The sequence below is a fragment of the Aquarana catesbeiana genome, linkage group LG09 (genome assembly GCF_042186555.1).
Source record: "Aquarana catesbeiana isolate 2022-GZ linkage group LG09, ASM4218655v1, whole genome shotgun sequence".
In the NCBI taxonomy this organism is placed as follows: Eukaryota; Metazoa; Chordata; class Amphibia; order Anura; family Ranidae; genus Aquarana; species Aquarana catesbeiana.
The window spans coordinates 249,584,225-249,602,747 of NC_133332.1; the positions used below are offsets into that span (position 1 = coordinate 249,584,225).

General features: G+C 41.3%; 1 protein-coding gene across 3 annotated transcripts in view; it reads left to right on the forward strand.

The window, feature by feature from the left end:
- The window catches only part of ECM2 (extracellular matrix protein 2), a 431,439-nt gene that overhangs the window by 381,530 nt on the left and 31,386 nt on the right, over positions 1-18,523 (forward strand). For all 3 annotated transcript variants that reach the window (XM_073600147.1, XM_073600145.1, XM_073600146.1), the window contains 2 exons: positions 8,508-8,623; positions 11,095-11,227. In XM_073600147.1, the coding sequence (XP_073456248.1) occupies positions 8,508-8,623; positions 11,095-11,227 (249 nt within the window). The remainder of the gene's footprint in view (positions 1-8,507; positions 8,624-11,094; positions 11,228-18,523) is intronic.

Below are 18,523 nucleotides of genomic sequence, written 5' to 3' on the forward strand. Positions count from 1 at the left end.
TGAGATTGAGATACTGAATTCTGGATTTTCACTAGCTGTAAGCCGCAATCATCAAAATGAAAAGAAATAAATGCTTGAAATATATCACTTTGTGTGTAATGAATCTATAAAATATATGAGTTTCACTTTTTTCATTGAATTTCTGAAATAAATGAACTTTTTGATATTCTAATTTCATGAGATGCACCTGTATGTACAGTATTTGTGCGATACCAGTAATATCTCATATGCCTTTTAAAGTCCTCTGGCTACATAAATTGGGTTCTGTCATAGATACAGTACATTGAGTATGTAAGATGGGGCCTAGGCCCAGGGTACCCAAATCAAGAGATAGACCACACAGTCCTTGATGCAATTAGCTGGTATATTGAATATATAGGTTAGCAGTAAAGGCTATAGACAGTTTTGTAGGCACTGTTATAAGACAATACATCAGTTGGTGTTTACACAGTGTTACCAGGGTTGGGCCTGTGTTAGCAGAGGAAGGGTGGTGTTTGGTGTTGTACCAGGAGGGCAGATGACATAGATGAGCCCTATGTTAATATTCTGGGTGCCGGGTTGTTTCCTGTAGGCAGGTGTCATCCCTGATCAGATCCTACTCACCAGGAACTTCTCCCTTCGCTATACACTTTCCCTAATCAGCGGGATCTCTGTCCCTGGCCTACCAATCTCATCAGGTGCATCCAAATGACGTGGGTACCCCTATGAGTCCCACACCAAGATGGTGGCCCAAGATCTCAGGAGATCACAGAGTCCAATTGTCAGTCTCTCAGAGAGGCCAGCTGTCCAGAGTCCATCATGGGACAGTTTCCCTAACAGACTCCACACCATCTGTATAATGGCACAGTGCCACCTACAGGATGGAGGAAAACCTGCAACTGCCTACAAGCAAGCATTTTCACTGACAGGATCAGCCAGTAATAATAAAGGAAATAAAACCTATAAAAAGACAGCTAATTCAGCCACCGCATCCAAGGACTACTAAGTTACATAAAATGTTTGTTTACATATCTTTGAAGATATCTGACTCTTCATGGCTATTTGAAATGCTGTTGTGCTTGGAGTTACAATATTCAAACTTTTTGGAAGCTGGAACAGGGCACAACTGGCAGCCTTAGCAGGAAGTGCCAAGTATCACTGGCGATGTTGGCATCAGAACGGCTGCACCGAGGGGGGACGTTTTCATCCAGTTTGGTCGGAGATGAAATTGGGGCCAAGCTGTTACATTTATATATGTGCAACAAAGGAGCCACACTGTCTACATTTCTCATGTCAGTCTGTTCTTTTTAAGGCAGCACCAGTAATAGTTGTGTCTGTAAAGTAAAAAGGTAGCTTATGAAGCCTGCGCAGCACATCTGGCCTCATTTAGTAATCTGACCATGTGCATGAGAAATGGTTGGGGCTGGAAAAGAAGCAGAAAATTCTCAACCTAGATAAATACAGCTTAATCCATGAAGCAATAAACAAAACGTTCATCACATGACGCAGCATTCCGCTGGATGCACATGTAGCAACAAATGGCATCAGATGGAGCAGTAGTTAAAAGAGATGTATGGAAAACAAAGAGTTTATGTGAAGTCGACGTAAATCCATTCAAAAGATCTCATAATCTTTACATGTTAATGTAATTTCAAAGCACACCTCTAGCCAAAGAAAATACAAGATAAAAATGAATATCCCATTAAAAGATAAAATAAGAATTCCAGCTTTTGTTGCCATATTCATCTTCAATCCAGAGATTTCCCCGGTATTTTCTTCTGCCAATAGATGTCATCAGTCTGATGGCAAAAATCATTTAACCAAGTTTCTTTGAGCCCAGGTCCACCTAGACACACTCCAGACTGTGACTGTACCAGTGGCAGTCGTTCATGCAGGGTGCAGGGGCGCCGCCCCCCTGATCCCCCTGGAATTGAATGGTTTTTTTTTTTAAAGTTTTTTGAAGCACGATTAGAGCCTGAGGCTCTAATTGGCTGCAAAAAGGGGTGGGCTCTGGGCACAGAGCACTGCGCCCGAAGTTCACTCCGTTGTGTGACAATAGCGAATTATTAATAATCTTCCTGTTTCTCCTCCCCGCCAATCAGGAATTGGGTCCTGATACCCGAATGGCCGAGAGGAGAAGCAACTGGATTGGCTGGAGCAGAAGCAGGGAGGAAGCCACTGAAGCTGCCTGGGACCTGGATGGGGTAATTGTGGGGCTGGCGGATGGACGTGCGAGCAGGGGGATTGACCGAGCGACCAGGCGAAAGGGGGGGGTGTGGGGTATTGACTGACCAACTGACCGGGGGGGTGGGGGCCGCCCGGGTGGATTGTTTGCCACCCCCAAAATTATGGCGCACCGGCCACCACTGGACTGTACATTTAAGAGAAAAGCAGAACAGTGATGAGTTTACATGCTTCTTGGCAGCACATGAACTGATTGGCTCCTTGTTCTGCTTCTTCCCTCACACTCCAACTGCTAAAAGGGGCTGCAATAGGCTGATACCAGACCAAATGTAGGTGTTTACATTGCTTGCATTTATACAATGCATTCAATGATGAATAAATTATTACAGAACAGAGTCTTGCAACAGCAGTACCTGGACAGAAAGAGGTAGGGGTAGGGCTGGGAGCCAGCAGGGTTAGCTGCATGCAAATGTGTTGACAAGGAACAAGGTTTTAAAAGGAGACAGAAAAATGAGCAGAGGAAAAACCTCATCCGTCTGCTGTTTCTCTTTCACTTTTGATTTAGAAGAGTGGTATCGTCCACCTGGCTGTGCTGTGTGGCAGAGTTGTGTAATTTTCACTAAGGCCTGGACCGGCACCCGGCTTAGCCTCTCGAGCCACTGAGAGCCTGAGCAGGCAACTTCGGCTCCCTCCATAGCTCAGCGCTCCAGTGTGCGGGGGAGGGGGGCAAAGCAGACAGCATAATGATGCTGCATCCACCTAGGTAAGTATGATTCTAAAATTTAAAAAAATCCCATACTTCTCTTTTAAGTTATGCTGGTTTTTCCAAACGGTGTATCCAAAAACAGAAACAATTAAAATTACACATAGATACAAATGCAATCATCAGTACATCTAGTAATAGTCCAGTCATTCTCAACCAGGGTTCCTTCAAAAGTTGCTAGGGGTTCCTTGAGCTGTAAGCCATTGACCTCCAATCTGATGGTGCCTCTATGATGTGTGCAACACCACTTCGTACAGCCAATTATCTTTTTAAGTTGTCTCTAAAGAGGACATTCTGACCACCATTGTAAGAGAGGCATTCATTCTACTGACCTCCAATACAAAGGGTATTCATCCCACTAAACTCTGGTGAATTGGTTTTATCAGGGCTTGTGTGAGATCTAAAAATGATTTCAAGGGTTCCTCTTGGGTAAAAAGGTTCAGAAAAGGCTGAGTAAGTTACTTTCAACTGGACTTGTTCTGGTATTTTGAAGATGTCTCATAGCTTATGCAAGTTCTTCAGTTCTAATGAGTATCAGAAAAATACCCCAACATTCATATCCACATAGGTAGCTCAGGCACCTTAATCCAATCACCATGGAATAGGCAGATGTTGATTGGGATGAGAGGTGTGAAAGTTGTGGAACCACTCTGTTCTGGGTACATAATCCCATTGCTTGGTGTCAGGAAAGCATGGTAGGTGTTAATCCTTTTACCGATCCTAGGAATTTTATATTTCTTGAACACTGCGCATCCCAGTGTACAGTCTGGGCACTTTTTCGGCATCAATAGGATGCAGAGAATTTAGCTGGGTGTCCAAATGATGTAGTTCCAGCACATACTGTAGTGGCAGGAGATACATCAGAGGCTGCCGAATAGCAAACCCAGAAGATGACAGACCTAGAAGAATCCTGGGAGACAATGTCAGTGGCACAGTGTGGCAAGGGGGAACACAGATGTCCCGTAGCTGGTGGAGGGTGCACTAGAAGGTAAGTGTGTCACAGTGGCAATAGCCCACCCTGTAAAGTAAAGGTCCACTTTACATTATTTTGGGGGAGAGCAGTATTATGAATCATGGTGCTGCTATCTTTGTATGAGTAGGGAAATGATTGAAAACAGTTGCTGTACACTGAAGATATTTTTTTTTTCCTAAGGTCACCCATTTAGACAATTTCATATGGAACCCATCTGCTGCTCAGAACATTTTTATGGTAGTTAGCTGTTTCAAAGAGGCAGTCTTGACTGTGGATTCCAAAATATAAAATTTTTGCATATCACATTTTCACACTATAAACTTTTTGCCAACTTGGACCAATGCGGCAAAAAATTGTGTACTTTCTTGTATGAAACTTCCTTTACTTTATTTCTGGAGGTTTATAGATCATAGACCAAAAAAAAGTTTGAGGGAAAAAAAGATTAAAAACCCCTTCCTGAATGGGATTTTGTTTTTGTATTTTCAAGACCTTTGGAGACCTGATCCAGCTCATGCAGCTCTACAGCAACATATCACCACTAATAGTAAATTATTGCTAGCCAGAAGGGAAGGCAGTACAAAGCTGCGTTAGTGTTGCTTGAACTTTTGTACCAACAGGAAATTCCATGACTTCACTGGTGACATCACTTCATCTGGAAGCATTGCATATACTGTACATTGCCAGAGCATTTCTAAGCAGGGCAGGATCTAGGAGGCTGCTGGGGTGGGCTATGCCCCCCCCGAGATTTTGGTCTTGCTCCCCCAGGACCAATGGCATCAACAGGGTGGACCCTATAATGAGGAACCGAAGCACAGCACAGATGAAGCACAGCAGTTGCTGTCAGTGCAGAGTTCAGCCTGAAGCAGCATGCAGGACTCACAGCGCACCGGTGTGAAAAGGATTTAAGAGGAAACATTTTGCTTGTGTTTTTCTTGCAGAGTTGGTGTGAAAGGGGTCTTAGATTGTGTAAATACCTCAGGGAATAGGCACAGGCTCTGTTTAATGATCCCCTTTAAGTCACCCCCCACCGTTACATGCAATCTTCCCATACCTACCATTCACCGCAGTACACATTGCCACAAGGATGAAATGAAATTGTTTTCATACTATGCACCCACAGATCAGAAAGGCTAGATCTTGTCCTGCTTTTAAGGAGTCGTCTATAGCAGGATCTGAGACCCAGGAGCCGATTACATTATCTCTAGGACTTGACAGACGTTCCTGCTTCTATGTCAGTCAGGATCAATAGGCAGACGAAAGCTCCTGGTGTCATTTTGATGTGGGGGCTGGCACAAACAGCCACTGTTCCAGCATGGTTTCAGAGCAGCACCTTGTCCTCAAGTGGATATAGAGATGCTCATAACTAGACAACATTGCCAGTCTATTCATTGCCACAAAAAATGTTTCCATAAGATGTATATGAATTTAACATATTTTGTTATTTACCTGTAAAAGCCTCCCTTGTGTATACATGCAAAAGCCCCAAGACTGCTGCTGGGCAGCCCCATCTTGCATGTGATGTTAGCCGCCCCAGCAGACTAATAATTTGAAGGCCTAGTGATATGCGCTCTTTGGTGAAGGCAAGCATGTAGAGTTCAAGCATACCAAGGGAGTCCTAGAGTTTGTTAGACCCATCTGGAGAGTTGTAGCATGAGGTGCTTATGCAAAAGTACCTGGAGAAGAATTCGTATTCTATCATTGCATGACTGCTACCTATAGAAGGCTTTGCCTCAACTATATGGCCATCTCCTATAAACCACAGGTGATATGTGCTTGACTCCTGTTACACATTTGGTGGTCATTTAAGAAGATGCAAAATTGGAAGCTAAGAAAGTGGGACTTTGAGGGCACATAAATGTTCAAACTATGAAACAGTAAAAAATTATTATACTTTGAGGTTTTTATTTTAATTTTTTACAAAACGACATATTGATTTTAAAAGCAATACAGCATACATATAACTATCTTATTGCATATACTGAGTGGATCCTATCCTGCTTTTAACATACATAACCCTTTCTAGTAGTATACATGGTCCAACATTCAGTAACCAAAAGGAAAAAACCTTCCCTATAGGGTGGTGATTTATGAATGTGGAAGAAAAGTTGGGTTAGGTTGCAGGTACGATGATCCACTTTGAATGCTCTCTAGGTGCTCAACATGTTTCACGTTGTAGAACGCTTCTTCAGGAGCTAGAGCTGGTTCTGTTGAATGTGCATAGAGACAAGTATCACAATAGAAGCATGTATGAACAACAACAACAAAAAGCATATACACAGAAATTAGTAAGAACCCTTGCAATGATGCATGGACAAAAACCCCATAAAGGAAAGTGGTCTCCCGGGGACAAATGGTACAACCCGGTGGTTGGGGAAGCCATTAAAGCAACACATGTAATACCTATGAAATATATATATATATATATATATATATATATATATATATATATATATATAAGTTCTTGTACATATTGAGGAATAGGTAGCCTTTAATATTATCATAGGGGGTATAAAATTTGATTTTGAATGATCTCTCATCATATTGTTATGTTTAACATATGGTGATGGTAACACACACATGGGGGGGGGGTTGGGAAAGGGAGGAAAAAGAGGGAAAAGGAAAAAACAGGGGGAGGGGAAAAGGAGGGGGAGAAAAAAGAGGGAAAGGAGAAAACCGGGGGAGGGAAGAAGGAGGGGGAGAGGAAGAGGGGAAAAAAAAAAAAAGAAGAACCCTTTTACATTGATGATCAGTAGGAGATGAGCCACCTTACAATAGTGGTCAGTGAAGAAAATACAGCCTACATTGGTGGTCAGTGAAGAACCCCTTTACATTGGTGGTATGAAAGTGTAGTTCCCCCTTACGTTTGTGGTCAGTGAAGAAGAACCCCTCTTCATTGAAGTCAGTAGGAGAAGAGCCCCCTTACACTGATGGTCAGTGAAAAAAACCTCTTTGCATTAGTGGTCTGTAGGAGAGGGTCCCTGTTACATTGGAGGTCAGTGAAGAACCCCTTTACTTTGGTGGTCAGCAGGAGGAAAGCCCCCTTACACTGGAGGTAATTGAAGAAAAAAACCCTTACACTGGTGGTCAGTTAGGTAGAGTGCTCCCTTACATTAGTGGTCAGTGGAAAGAATGTTCCCTACATTGGTGGTCAAGGCACTATCCCCTTACAATAATGATCATTGGTTCCATACCACCGGCAAAGCCAAGTGATATTTGTGCCAGTACTATGCAGGCACCGTCGGGCAGGATATTAACCTGTCACAGCTCAAGGAACCTCTAGCAATCTGCAAATGAACCCACAGAACTGTGGTTGAGAAGGGCTGGTCTAGCTAATAAAAGCCACAGTGCTGAGAATAAAAGGCCCTCGAAAAAGCTAATTTTTAATGGTCTTAATTTTTTTTTTTAAATGACCGTTTTAAATAGGAATAGCACTTAATGATGTTCCTTAATAAATAAAAAAAAAAAAAACATTTGTGTCATGCACTCTGACACAAATAAATTCTATCAAAGCGAGCAAGAAACTATTGTTTGCCCAAAGATTACTCATGTTATTTCCTGAGCCTGCAGCTCAGCACATTATAAGCTAAAGATGGCCAAAGCTGCCTCTGATGTCAGTCCAAAAGGATGTACTGATTATCTTCCTCAGGGTCAAAGGAAATGATGCCCTTTTAATATGCAGCAGCCAAGCTTTAAATGGCCAGTCTAGGTACCATAGAGACAGATGTTTGTCATATACTAAACTTAAGTTCTGACATAGTTGACTTTGCTCCTGGAAAGTGATAGAGTGACTTTTTAAACTACTGATGGTAATCCTATACATTCTGCAAACACCAACTACAATTTGGTCCCACTTTTCGTGCACAGATTTGAATTTTAAACATTTGCTCAGTTTTGCAGTGGCATTGGAAACCTGAATGCAGCCCTTTTGCATATTTCCCAGCTTTAGAACTTGAAAAAGAGGGACATGGTGCAGACGACATGCAGTGCACATAGGTGTGGCTACATTGCATTGAATATTGGGTATGGCTTAAAAGGGCATAGTTAAAAATAGTCTGAGCCTACTTGGATTATTTACTGCACACGTATGCCACAGTCCCACAAAATAATCTTTAGTTAATGTGTCACAAGTGACAGTTTGGCAGACACACATAAACCTCAGCACAAAGCATCACTGGCAGTAATCCTGTCTGAATTGGTGGTCAGTGGCAGTAATCCTCTCCTTTTACAAAGCATAAGTGGTCAGTGATGGTAGTATCCCCTACCAAATCATTGATGATAATTAGCAGCAGAGGAACTCCCCGCCTCTGAATCATTGGAGGTCAATGTAATGGCTACCTTGTGTACATTGTATAATTGCCCCTTTATATGTACTACATACTTTAGTTACCTGACTGCTAGTATAATCATATATGTCATTTATCCTGATCATTTACTACATAAACTTCTGAAACTGGTAAACTGGTAACCTCCTGCATTTTAATTTACAAGAAAAAATGGTAGAACAACCTCTATGTAATACATATATACATATATCACTTACGTCAAGATGTAAAAATAGAATATGTTTTAATTTCATATTTGCTGAAATGTTTGTTTCATCCCCAACAGAAAATGAGATTTCCAAGCTTCCTGCTAGAGCCTTTGCAGGTCTACCTAACTTAGAGTGGCTGGATCTGAGCAAGAACAAACTTGATGACTCTGGCTTGGCATTTGATGTTTTCAAAGTAAGAACATCTTCTTGATTGCTGACCTATCACTGACATGTTATATTAATGTAATACTTAAGGGGAGTAAATTATAATATATAGAGAGCAACACTCAATCACCAATCTGCAAAAAATAAGAGATAAAATAGAAGGGAAAAATTATTTGCAAACCTAATTCATAGGATTGTGTGATGCCTACTTTGTGTTTATGTGTTTTGATGCAAGTGTCATTGGCAGGGGAGGACTGGGATCCTTTGGTCTGGGGGTAAACACAACCAACTAGCCCTTGACTAAGGCATAACAGAGGTGGTGCTAAATGGGTTTCCGTAGACCTCTACAGCCCAGAGAACCCCATTTACCAATTAACACTAAAATGATACCATTGACACTCTTTTGTAGTAAAATGGGCTGTAGCAGCCATTTATTAACAATAAACAACATACTGTATCAACATTCCTTATAACAGAAATATAGAATAATAACAATAATGACCCCAGGTTGCCGATCCTTTGGAGGCACTACGAACCAACACAAAGTTTGTATCTGCGGAACCACTTGAAGGTCCTCAGCCACAGAACACCGGCCCGAGGACAATACCAAATTTCCCGCTGACACCTCCGTTTCCACCAATTCCCATTGAACCATCCTTAACTGGGATTAACCATAGGACGCCATACCATAGATGTGTCTTTACACTGATATTACACAGCAAAAATTTGGACGTCTCCAAGGACTCCAACCGCCAAACCACTAAAAGCACCCAACAAGTTCAACATCCATAGGGCGGGAGGGTGGGAAGCTTCTTTGTTGTCCATTTGCCTCAAAGTGCCCCTCAGACTTCAGGACCCCACCTCCACACCATTATTGCCCCTCCCTAGCAAAATCTCCACCAATAAATGCCCCTTAGAATAACTAATGACCATACTACCATCAACCCCCTGACTGCTGTACTACCCTGCTAGCCCAGTTATGCCTGTCCTTCTTCTATTTAAATTTTTTTTTGCTCCGGGCCTCTCTTTCATGGTAGGGACACATTTTTGTGGACAAAGTGTGCCATGGTTCTGCATTGATTTGAGTGTATGATAAAAGGTGGGTGTTTCACTACTTGAAGACCAGGTTTTTTCTGGAACTTATTGTTTACAAGTTTAAAATCAGTATTTTTTGCTAGAAAACTACTTATAACCCCTAAACATTATACATTATATTTTATTAGGGAATAAAATGGTGATCGGTGCAATTTTTTTTATCACACAGTATTTGTACAACAGTTTTGCAAAACGCAATTACTTTGGAAAAAATACACTTTAATAAAAAAAAGAAAAAAAAAAAAAAAGAAGAAAAACACAACACTGTATATACCCCAAATTTTTTGTAAAATGTGAAAGATGATGTTACGCGAGTAAATAAATACCTAACATTGCATGCTTTAAAATTGAGCACGCTCGAGGAATTGCGACAAAATAAATCTCCATAGGCGACACCATTTTTACAGGTTACATGTTTAGAGTTACAGAGGAGGTCTAGCGCTAGAATTATTGCTCTCGCTCTAACGTTTGTGGCGATACCGCACGTGTGGTGCAAATACTGAGCGAGCATGGAGGGATGGGGGCGCTTTAAAAAACATTCTCCCTTTTAATTTTTTTTTTATGGATCACTTTTATTCCTTTTATGTAAACATCCCTTGTAACAGAAATGAGCATGACAAGTCCTCTTTATGGAGAGATCTGGGGTCAAAAAGACCTTTAAAAGCAAAAGAAAATAAAAAAAAATTACTTCCAACCTTCCTCCAAGGCCATAGAGGTGATCAAAAAGGATCTAATCGCCTGTGGGAGCAGTTTTGCCAGTTCACCCGAGAGACACTGGCGAGCGTTGAATGTCCCCTCTCGCCACTTCTGAAGACGTTCCAGCAGCTTATTACTCGCTCTGATGCAAAACAATTGTCTGGAATTTGACTGGTGTCTGTTTTTTTTATCGTTTTAAAAGTTCAACTACTTGAACCATTGATATTCCAATATTTACATATTCTTTAACAGGCAGTGAATAGATTTGAAATAAGCCCTTACTGTACCTTGTAACTACAGATACTGTGGGGCAACGCATCCTCAAAGTTCACAGCAGAAGCACGTTTTCTCAGCTGCTCTGCTCACTCTGCTACTCCCATCCTTGGCAGCTTTCTAGCCTTCTAATCTCTAATATAACACAGAAGGGTCTCTGGGAGTGGGGCAGGAAAATCAAGCTGCCTTAGACAAAGACTTTAGTGCTTCTGTGAACTTTAGGGATGAGTTTCTCCACCGTGTCTGCAGCAACAGTGGTCAGTGATGGCTTATAAAGCTATTTACTGCTTAGAGTGTGCAGTTTTCTTCCATATTATTTTTACATTACATTTTCAGGAATTTTTATTGCATAGTGTTGAAATGCAGGTCTTCTCTGCTTTGATGACCTTCTTCAGCCAAATACTACATCATAAATTGTCAATTCTTGTCTTTCAGAATTTAACCAAGTTAAAGCGGCTAAATTTGGATGGTAACCGCCTGACGGCTCTTCCCTTACTCCCTTCATCTCTCCAGGAACTAAAAGTTAATGATAATAATCTGCAAGAACTAAGCAGGCACAGCTTCCGGGGTGAGGAGTCAAATATGCAAAAAAAAAAAACCCATCTTCAACAGATCTTTATAAAACAGTACATCAGAAAGAGAATATATTTGCTGTACATTTCTAAATGATACAAGTCACTGGCCATGTATAGTGCTCATTGACTAAACATCTACAGATGGGGGGGGTGGTACATGTCACTAGTATGATTGAAAAAATAGATATGTAATTTGCTGCAAATCAAATAGATTTAGATGGGTCAGGCTTTGTGTAGGCCCAAGTGTGGAGTGTGTAGGGCTGGTAGGACTCTAGAATTTCTGCAAAGCGCTGCACTGCATCGCCTTCCTCTGGATCAACTGTGGGTATAGGATTGTATATATAGGATTGTATCATTTTTTTTGCTTCTATTGCATGAACTAGATGAAGTTGTCTTTTTTTCAACCACACTAACTATGTAACTGCAATTGCTGGACAAAGCCACCAAGGGGGTCATGTGCAAGAACAATTCTTAGGCTCTGCATTCAGCTCATGCTCACTGAGTGCTGTTATCTGTCGTTGTCATTGGACAGGTATAGTGCTCAATGGCTTACCACCTACAAATTGTGGGATAGCTCACGTCAATTGTAGGGTTGAGCAAATGAATACATAATTTGCTGCAAATGAGGTGGACTCAGATGAATTAGGCAAGTCGGGCACTGTACAGACCGAAGTATTGAGTGTGTATTGCTGGCAGAATCTCTGCATGGAACTGCATTGCCAGCAGTGGACAAAGCCACCAAGCGAGCCCTGTGCAAGAACAATTCTTAGGCATTCAACTACTGCTCAAACACATATTTGGATGGGGGGTGTGAGTCCTCAGGCCTGCTCTAAAATCTAAGGGGTGGATGTGTAGCCATTAGGTTCCTTCCCCCCTGACCTGAGGGGAGGGTCTCTCTTCTGGAGAGCCCCTCATCTAGTACTCCGCTGACCATGAGGACAGGGGTCCACCAGGTCATCTGGCTCGGTGGACCAAGTCGTGCCTTGCTAATGTTGGTAGCTTTGGGCCCCAGGGGGGTCAGGCTAAAGTCCTACATTTTCAGGAGGTGGACTAGAGACACACCCTTAGTTGCACATTTTTATGTGTGTTTTTCATATGCACTTTTTTGTTCACTTAGGTGTTTTGTATTTGCGCAACAACGCGGGTTAAAAAAAAAATTAAAAATCAGGTTCACAGAATTCCTAGTGTCAGAACCCACTTTAAGTGACACACACCCTAGGGGTAAATTTTTAAAAAAACAATTGGCTCCCAATACTGCTGTACTGAAAAGCATTTACATGTCATAATGTGAGTGCCAAATAGTACAACAGCAAGGACTGAACACCACCAAAGGGAAAAAGACTAGACAAGGAACCCCAAGCATCATGTATTCAAACAGAACTTAGCTGGAAAAAAGGTACGTATACTAAACAATAAAAAAGGGAGAGTGGATAGAGCAGCGGTGAGCTTTGTGTCCAGCTTGGGGGTTCTAGTGTCTTTTAGTAACATAAGAGTAGAGAATAGATATGCTAAGGGGGTACCTCATCCATATAGAGATATAGCAAAAAAAATAGTCAAAGTCAATAGTCAAAGGAATAAGGTCCTGGGGAAGCATTAAATTGAAACGTCGTCCTCTTTGACCTAATATTAACAGAGATCTATTATGATATCAAACAAGTAGCTTAATAATGGGAGCTCTGGTTTCTTTTTGTATTTAATTGAACAAATATTTTTAATCAAGTAATTTTTTGTATAACTTTTTTGTTATAAAGAGATTTAGTATTATTATGTAGTGTTGGTCCATTTCTGGTACCAGTAAAGTCTGCTCAATCTGTCCAATTTTTGTCTTTTAGTAACATGAACTTATTACTTTGCCCAGCATGGACAAAGTACACGTTCAGTTTGGGGCTCAAGTTTAGGCTTACCTTTAGGAGAAAGATAAAATGTATGTCAAGCCAGAACCTTTTTTCTAGTTTTGGATGGCATGGGGAAGGATTAGAACCCCTGTAAATACTTTCCTAGTAACACAGCCCTCCATCAGGGCTTACAAAAATAGTTACATAGTTACATAGTAGGTGAGGTTAAAAAAAGACACAAGTCCATCAAGTCCAACCCATGTGTGTGATTATATGTCAGTATTACATTGTATATCCCTGTATGTTGCGGTCATTCAGGTGCTTATCCAATTCCACATCTAAAGAATGTGGAATTCCCTTCCACACCTGTGGAAGGGAATTCCACATCCTTGCTGCTCTAATACCGCGTACACACGGTCGGGATTTTGGCCCACAAAAGACCGATGAGATTTTTTTTGTTGGAAAATGCTACCATGTGTATGCTCCATCGGTCTTTTGCTGGCGGAATTCCAGCCAGCAAAAGATTGAGAGCATGCTCTCAATTTTTCGGTCGGGAAAAGTTCCAATCCGAAAATGCGATCGTCTGTGGCAATTCTGAAGCGCAAAATCCCTACGCATGCTCGGAAACAATTCGACGCATGCTCGGAAGCATTGAACGTCATTTTCTCGGCTCGTCGTAGTGTTGTACGTCACCGCGTTCTTGACGGTCGTAATTTAAGTGAACTTTTGCGTGACTGTGCGTATGCAAGTGAAACTTGAACGGAATCCCGTTGGAAAAGCCGTCATATCTTTTTCCGACGAGAAAAACGATCGTGTGTACGTGGCATTACAGTAAAGAACCCTCTATGTAGTTTAAGGTTAAACCTCTTTTCTTTTAATTTTAATGAGTGGCCACGAGTCTTGTTAAACTCTCTTCTGCGAAAAAGCTTTATTCCTATTGTGGGGTCACCAGCACGATATTTGTATATTGAAATCATATCCCCTCTCAAGCGTCTCTTCTTCAGAGAGAATAAGTTCAGTGCTCGCAACCTTTCTTCATAACTAATATCCTCCAGACCCTTTATTAGCTTTGTTGCCCTTCTTTGTACTCGCTCCATTTCCAGTACATCCTTCCTGAGGACTGGTGCCCAGAACTGGACAGCATACTCCAGGTGCAGCCGGACCAGAGTCTTGTAAAGTGGGAGAATTATTATTTTTTCTCTGGAGTTGATCCCCTTTTTAATGCATGCCAATATTCTGTTTGCTTTGTTAGCAGCAGCTTGGCATTGCATGTCATTACTAAGCCTATCATCTACTAGGACCCCCAGGTCCTTTTCCATCCTAGATTCCCCCAGAGGTTCTCCCCCCAGTGTATAGATTACATTCATATTTTTGCCACCCAAATGCATTATTTTACATTTTTCTACATTGAACCTCATTTGCCATGTAGTTGCCCACACCATTAATTTGTTCAGATCTTTTTGCAAGGTTTCCACATCCTGCGGAGAAGTTATTGCCCTGCTTAGCTTAGTATTGTTTGGAAATACAGAGATTAAACTGTTTGCCCCATCCTCCAGGTCGTTTATGAACAAATTAAATAGGATTGGTCCCAGCACAGAACCCTGAGGGACCCCACTACCCACCCCTGACCATTCTGAGTACTCCCCATTTATCACCACCCTCTGAACTCGCCCTTGTAGCCAGTTTTCAATCCATGTACTCACCTTATGGTCCATGCCAATGGACCTTATTTTGTACAGTAAACATTTATGGGGAACTGTGTCAAATGCTTTTGCAAAATCCAGATACACCACGTCTACGGGCCTTCCTTTATCTAGATGGCAACACACTTCCTCATAGAAGGTTAATGGATTGGTTTGGCAAGAACGATTCTTCGTGAATCCATGCTGATTACTACTAATGATACCGTTCTCATTACTAAAATCTTGTATATAGTCCCTTATCATCCCCTCCAACAGTTTACATACTATTGATGTTAGGCTAACTGGTCTGTAATTCACAGGAATGTATTTTGAGCCCCTTTTAAATACTGGTGCTACATTGGCTTTTCTCCAATCAGCTGGTACCATTCCAGTCAGTAGACTGTCAGTAAAAATTAGGAACAATGGTCTGGCAATTACTTGACTGAGTTCCCTAAGTACCCTCGGGTGCAAGCCATCTGGTCCCGGTGATTTATTAATGTTCAGTTTCCCAAGTCTAATTTTAATTCTGTCCTCTGTTAACCATGGAGGTGCTTCCTGTGTTGTGTCGTGAGGATAAACATTGCAGTTTTGGTTACTGAAGCCCCCCCCCCCCCCCCGATTCCCTCATGAAGACTGAGGAGAAGAATAAATTCAATACCTTCGCCATTTCCCCATACTTTGTAACCAGATGTCCTTCCTCATTCTTTATGGGGCCAATATGGTCTGTCCTCCCTTTTTTACTGTTTACATACTTAAAGAATTTCTTGGGATTTTTTTTGCTCTCCTCCACTGTGTGTCTTTCATAGACTAGGACTTGAAAGGAAATCAAAATGTATAACTAAATGGATCTATATTGGATCAGATATAAACTGTCCTTTTTGACTTTACTGTATATGTGCACTGTGATCAGCAGCAATTAGGTCTAACTATTTGTAGCTGGTCACAGTGCACATATAAAGTAAAAAAGGAGCGTGTATACTGTATCTGATCCAATATAGATCCATTTGGTTATAGTTTCTTTTAAGTCCTTAGTCCTAGTTAATTTTTTAAGCCCTGATGAAGGGGGAGTGCCTACGAAACATGCTGGATGTTTTTATGTGGTCAATTCATCAATTAAAAGCACATTTTAGCCTTTCACATTTTGAACGGATGCCTTTTCCTGTACATCCATACTTGAGCTTTGTTTGAAAGCTGCCTTACTTGGAACACTTTCTTATGTTTGATCACTTGAATAAGCATTGTAATACCAGTGCCTCTTAAATGTCTTTTTGGAAATATAAATCTGACAGGGGTTCTAGCCCAATCCTACGCTACAAAAAAAAAGCATTTTTATTTCTATCTGCATTGCTGTTGGAGAACTCCTTTTATTTTCTGTCTGGTAAAATGTTGTCAGCAGGACAGGAAGTTAGGGGAAATCTATTTAACCGAGCCTCAGATAGTAGTAAAAATCATGAAAGGGGTTCTAACCCTTCCCCATTTTATCCAAATCTAAGAAACAAGGTTTTGGCTAGACATGTACTTTGAAGAGGAACTTCCTCCAGTTATGGGAAAATTGCAGACTTTTAGGAAACACATACTTACCAGCCCATGAAGTCTGGCACAGTCTTCTACACAGCCAATTTTTAAGGGCTTCTTCCGCACCGCGATCTTGGTTTTGGGACCCAGCGGTGACTTGTTAAAACCGCGAATGTGTGACATCCAGGCTATGAAGTTACTTGTCCTGTAGCCTCCTGGGATGTATACTGCATATATTCCAGGAAGATGCAGGCATGGGAGGGTTGGAGGGGATGAAATTCTTGGCAAGGTGAGCGATGAGGAAGTGACAGCAAGTACAACCCAAAAAAAATATATGCTCCCAGGAAAAAAAGGCTTTTTGCAAGAGGCTGGGTGGGGGTGGGGGGGGGGGTGGGGGGGGGGGGAGAGGATGATGGTGAGTATATTTTTTCAGGTAAAGTTGAAAACTAATGGTTATATTTAGGGGTTTATTTAAAGCGGAACTATACTCACCTTCTCTCCAGCACTGTGGTCCCCCGGAGCTTCCCGCTGACATCTTCAGCCCAACAGCTTCCGGGTATTGATCCCTGGCTATCTCCATTGACTGGGCCAAGATAACGTCACTCCTGCACATTGATGAAATTCTTACCTCAAGCTGTGCGTGCACAGCTCAGTGTACAATGGGGACACGCATGTAACTTTAATGCAGAAGAGACATAGCACGTCTCTTCTGCATTAAAAATCCTGCCTGTTCGCAATTTTTTTTAGGTAAATTTCCACTTTAAAGATTAGAGTTAAGCTCTTAGGATCCTTAAGACATAGCATAACAAAAAAAAAAAACTAATTTCAGGCATAGTAAAGCGTGATAATTTCTTTTGTTCTTTACTCAATCTCCCTTCATCAAAGGGGCAGTTTTATTGCAACTAAAACTAACAAAATATTGTAGGGGGTTTCCAGGATGTGCAAGGGGAGGGTTTTCAAAGACATTTGTGGATGGATAATTTTTTCAACTGAAAATAAAACAGATTTTCCTAGCAAATAATACCTGTGTGGTCTACTTTAAATAAAAAATATAATTTTAGGGGCATGATCCTTCTTCATCAGACTGACATTGTTCTACTGAAAATACCTTTTTTTGTACACCGCTGATTTCTAAATCAGGGACTACACCCTTGTAGTCACTAGCTGTTGTCTTTTGCTTGATTTGTTGTCCAGCGATTAACTTTGTTCCATTTTGTTGGGTTGAGAATCTGCTGTTGTTTAAGTTTTTACTTTTATTGCTTACAAAAATGGCACTTACCCAGAGATCCATTCTCCTTTTGGAAAGCCTTCTTTTACTTGGAGGCTATCTAGAGCTGCCAAGTCTTTTTCTATGATTGTGCAACACTATTATGCGCCTTGAAGACATTTGTCAGATATCACAGTCATTTATCATGTGCTCATGTGACATCATGCGTTTCACAACATCCAGACTGTACTGAAAATGTTCCAGACTAGAGTTTATTGTTCCTTTTACAGAACTCTTATGATGAAATTTGATTTCTAAACAGAATAAATGACAGAATTTAATGTAGTTGTTGCTGAAACATATGCTTTTTGTCTATTGGCCAATCTTCTGAGGCAGGCTCCGCAATCAGCACATGTGGAGCTCCAAAGCATAAAGGTGAAAACTAAAAATGGTGCCTTAAATGTCAACTTCAAACTCATGCCACCCAAGACTAAGATACCAGTTTGGGTGGCTCCTGTGGTTTTAGTCACAGGTTTCTGTTTCATATCTCCAAGACTTCCATGGTAAGATTTCCCTGGAGTGGTGTGAGCCTTCACCTTCTCCCCCTCCCCCAAGGTCATTAGGTTGAACTAATGGAGCATGAAACAACCACAATCATCTCTTTTCGATTCTTTTTTTTATAAATTCTTTATTTTCTGCCAATCATATATCACATGCCACATGGAACATATTCTTTTAAACATCATATCAGCATATACATATTCTTTCTATCATAATATAGCTTTTTCACTCATTTCCTTACCAATTGGTTCTGAGTCTCTTCTATTCCAAGGGCAAGCATATAATTCCCCCTTTTTCATTTCCCTTAACCCCATTACCCCCCCCCCCCCACCCCACCAGTACAAGGAAAGGGAAAAAAAAAAAAAAAAAAAAAAAAGTTATTTACCCCACCCCCCCGAAAAGGGGGGGGGAGGGGGGAGCCCCTCTCCTCAGGTCCATTTGATCTTATCTGTCCCCCTTCTCCTGTTCTCTAATTCTATACTCTACTAG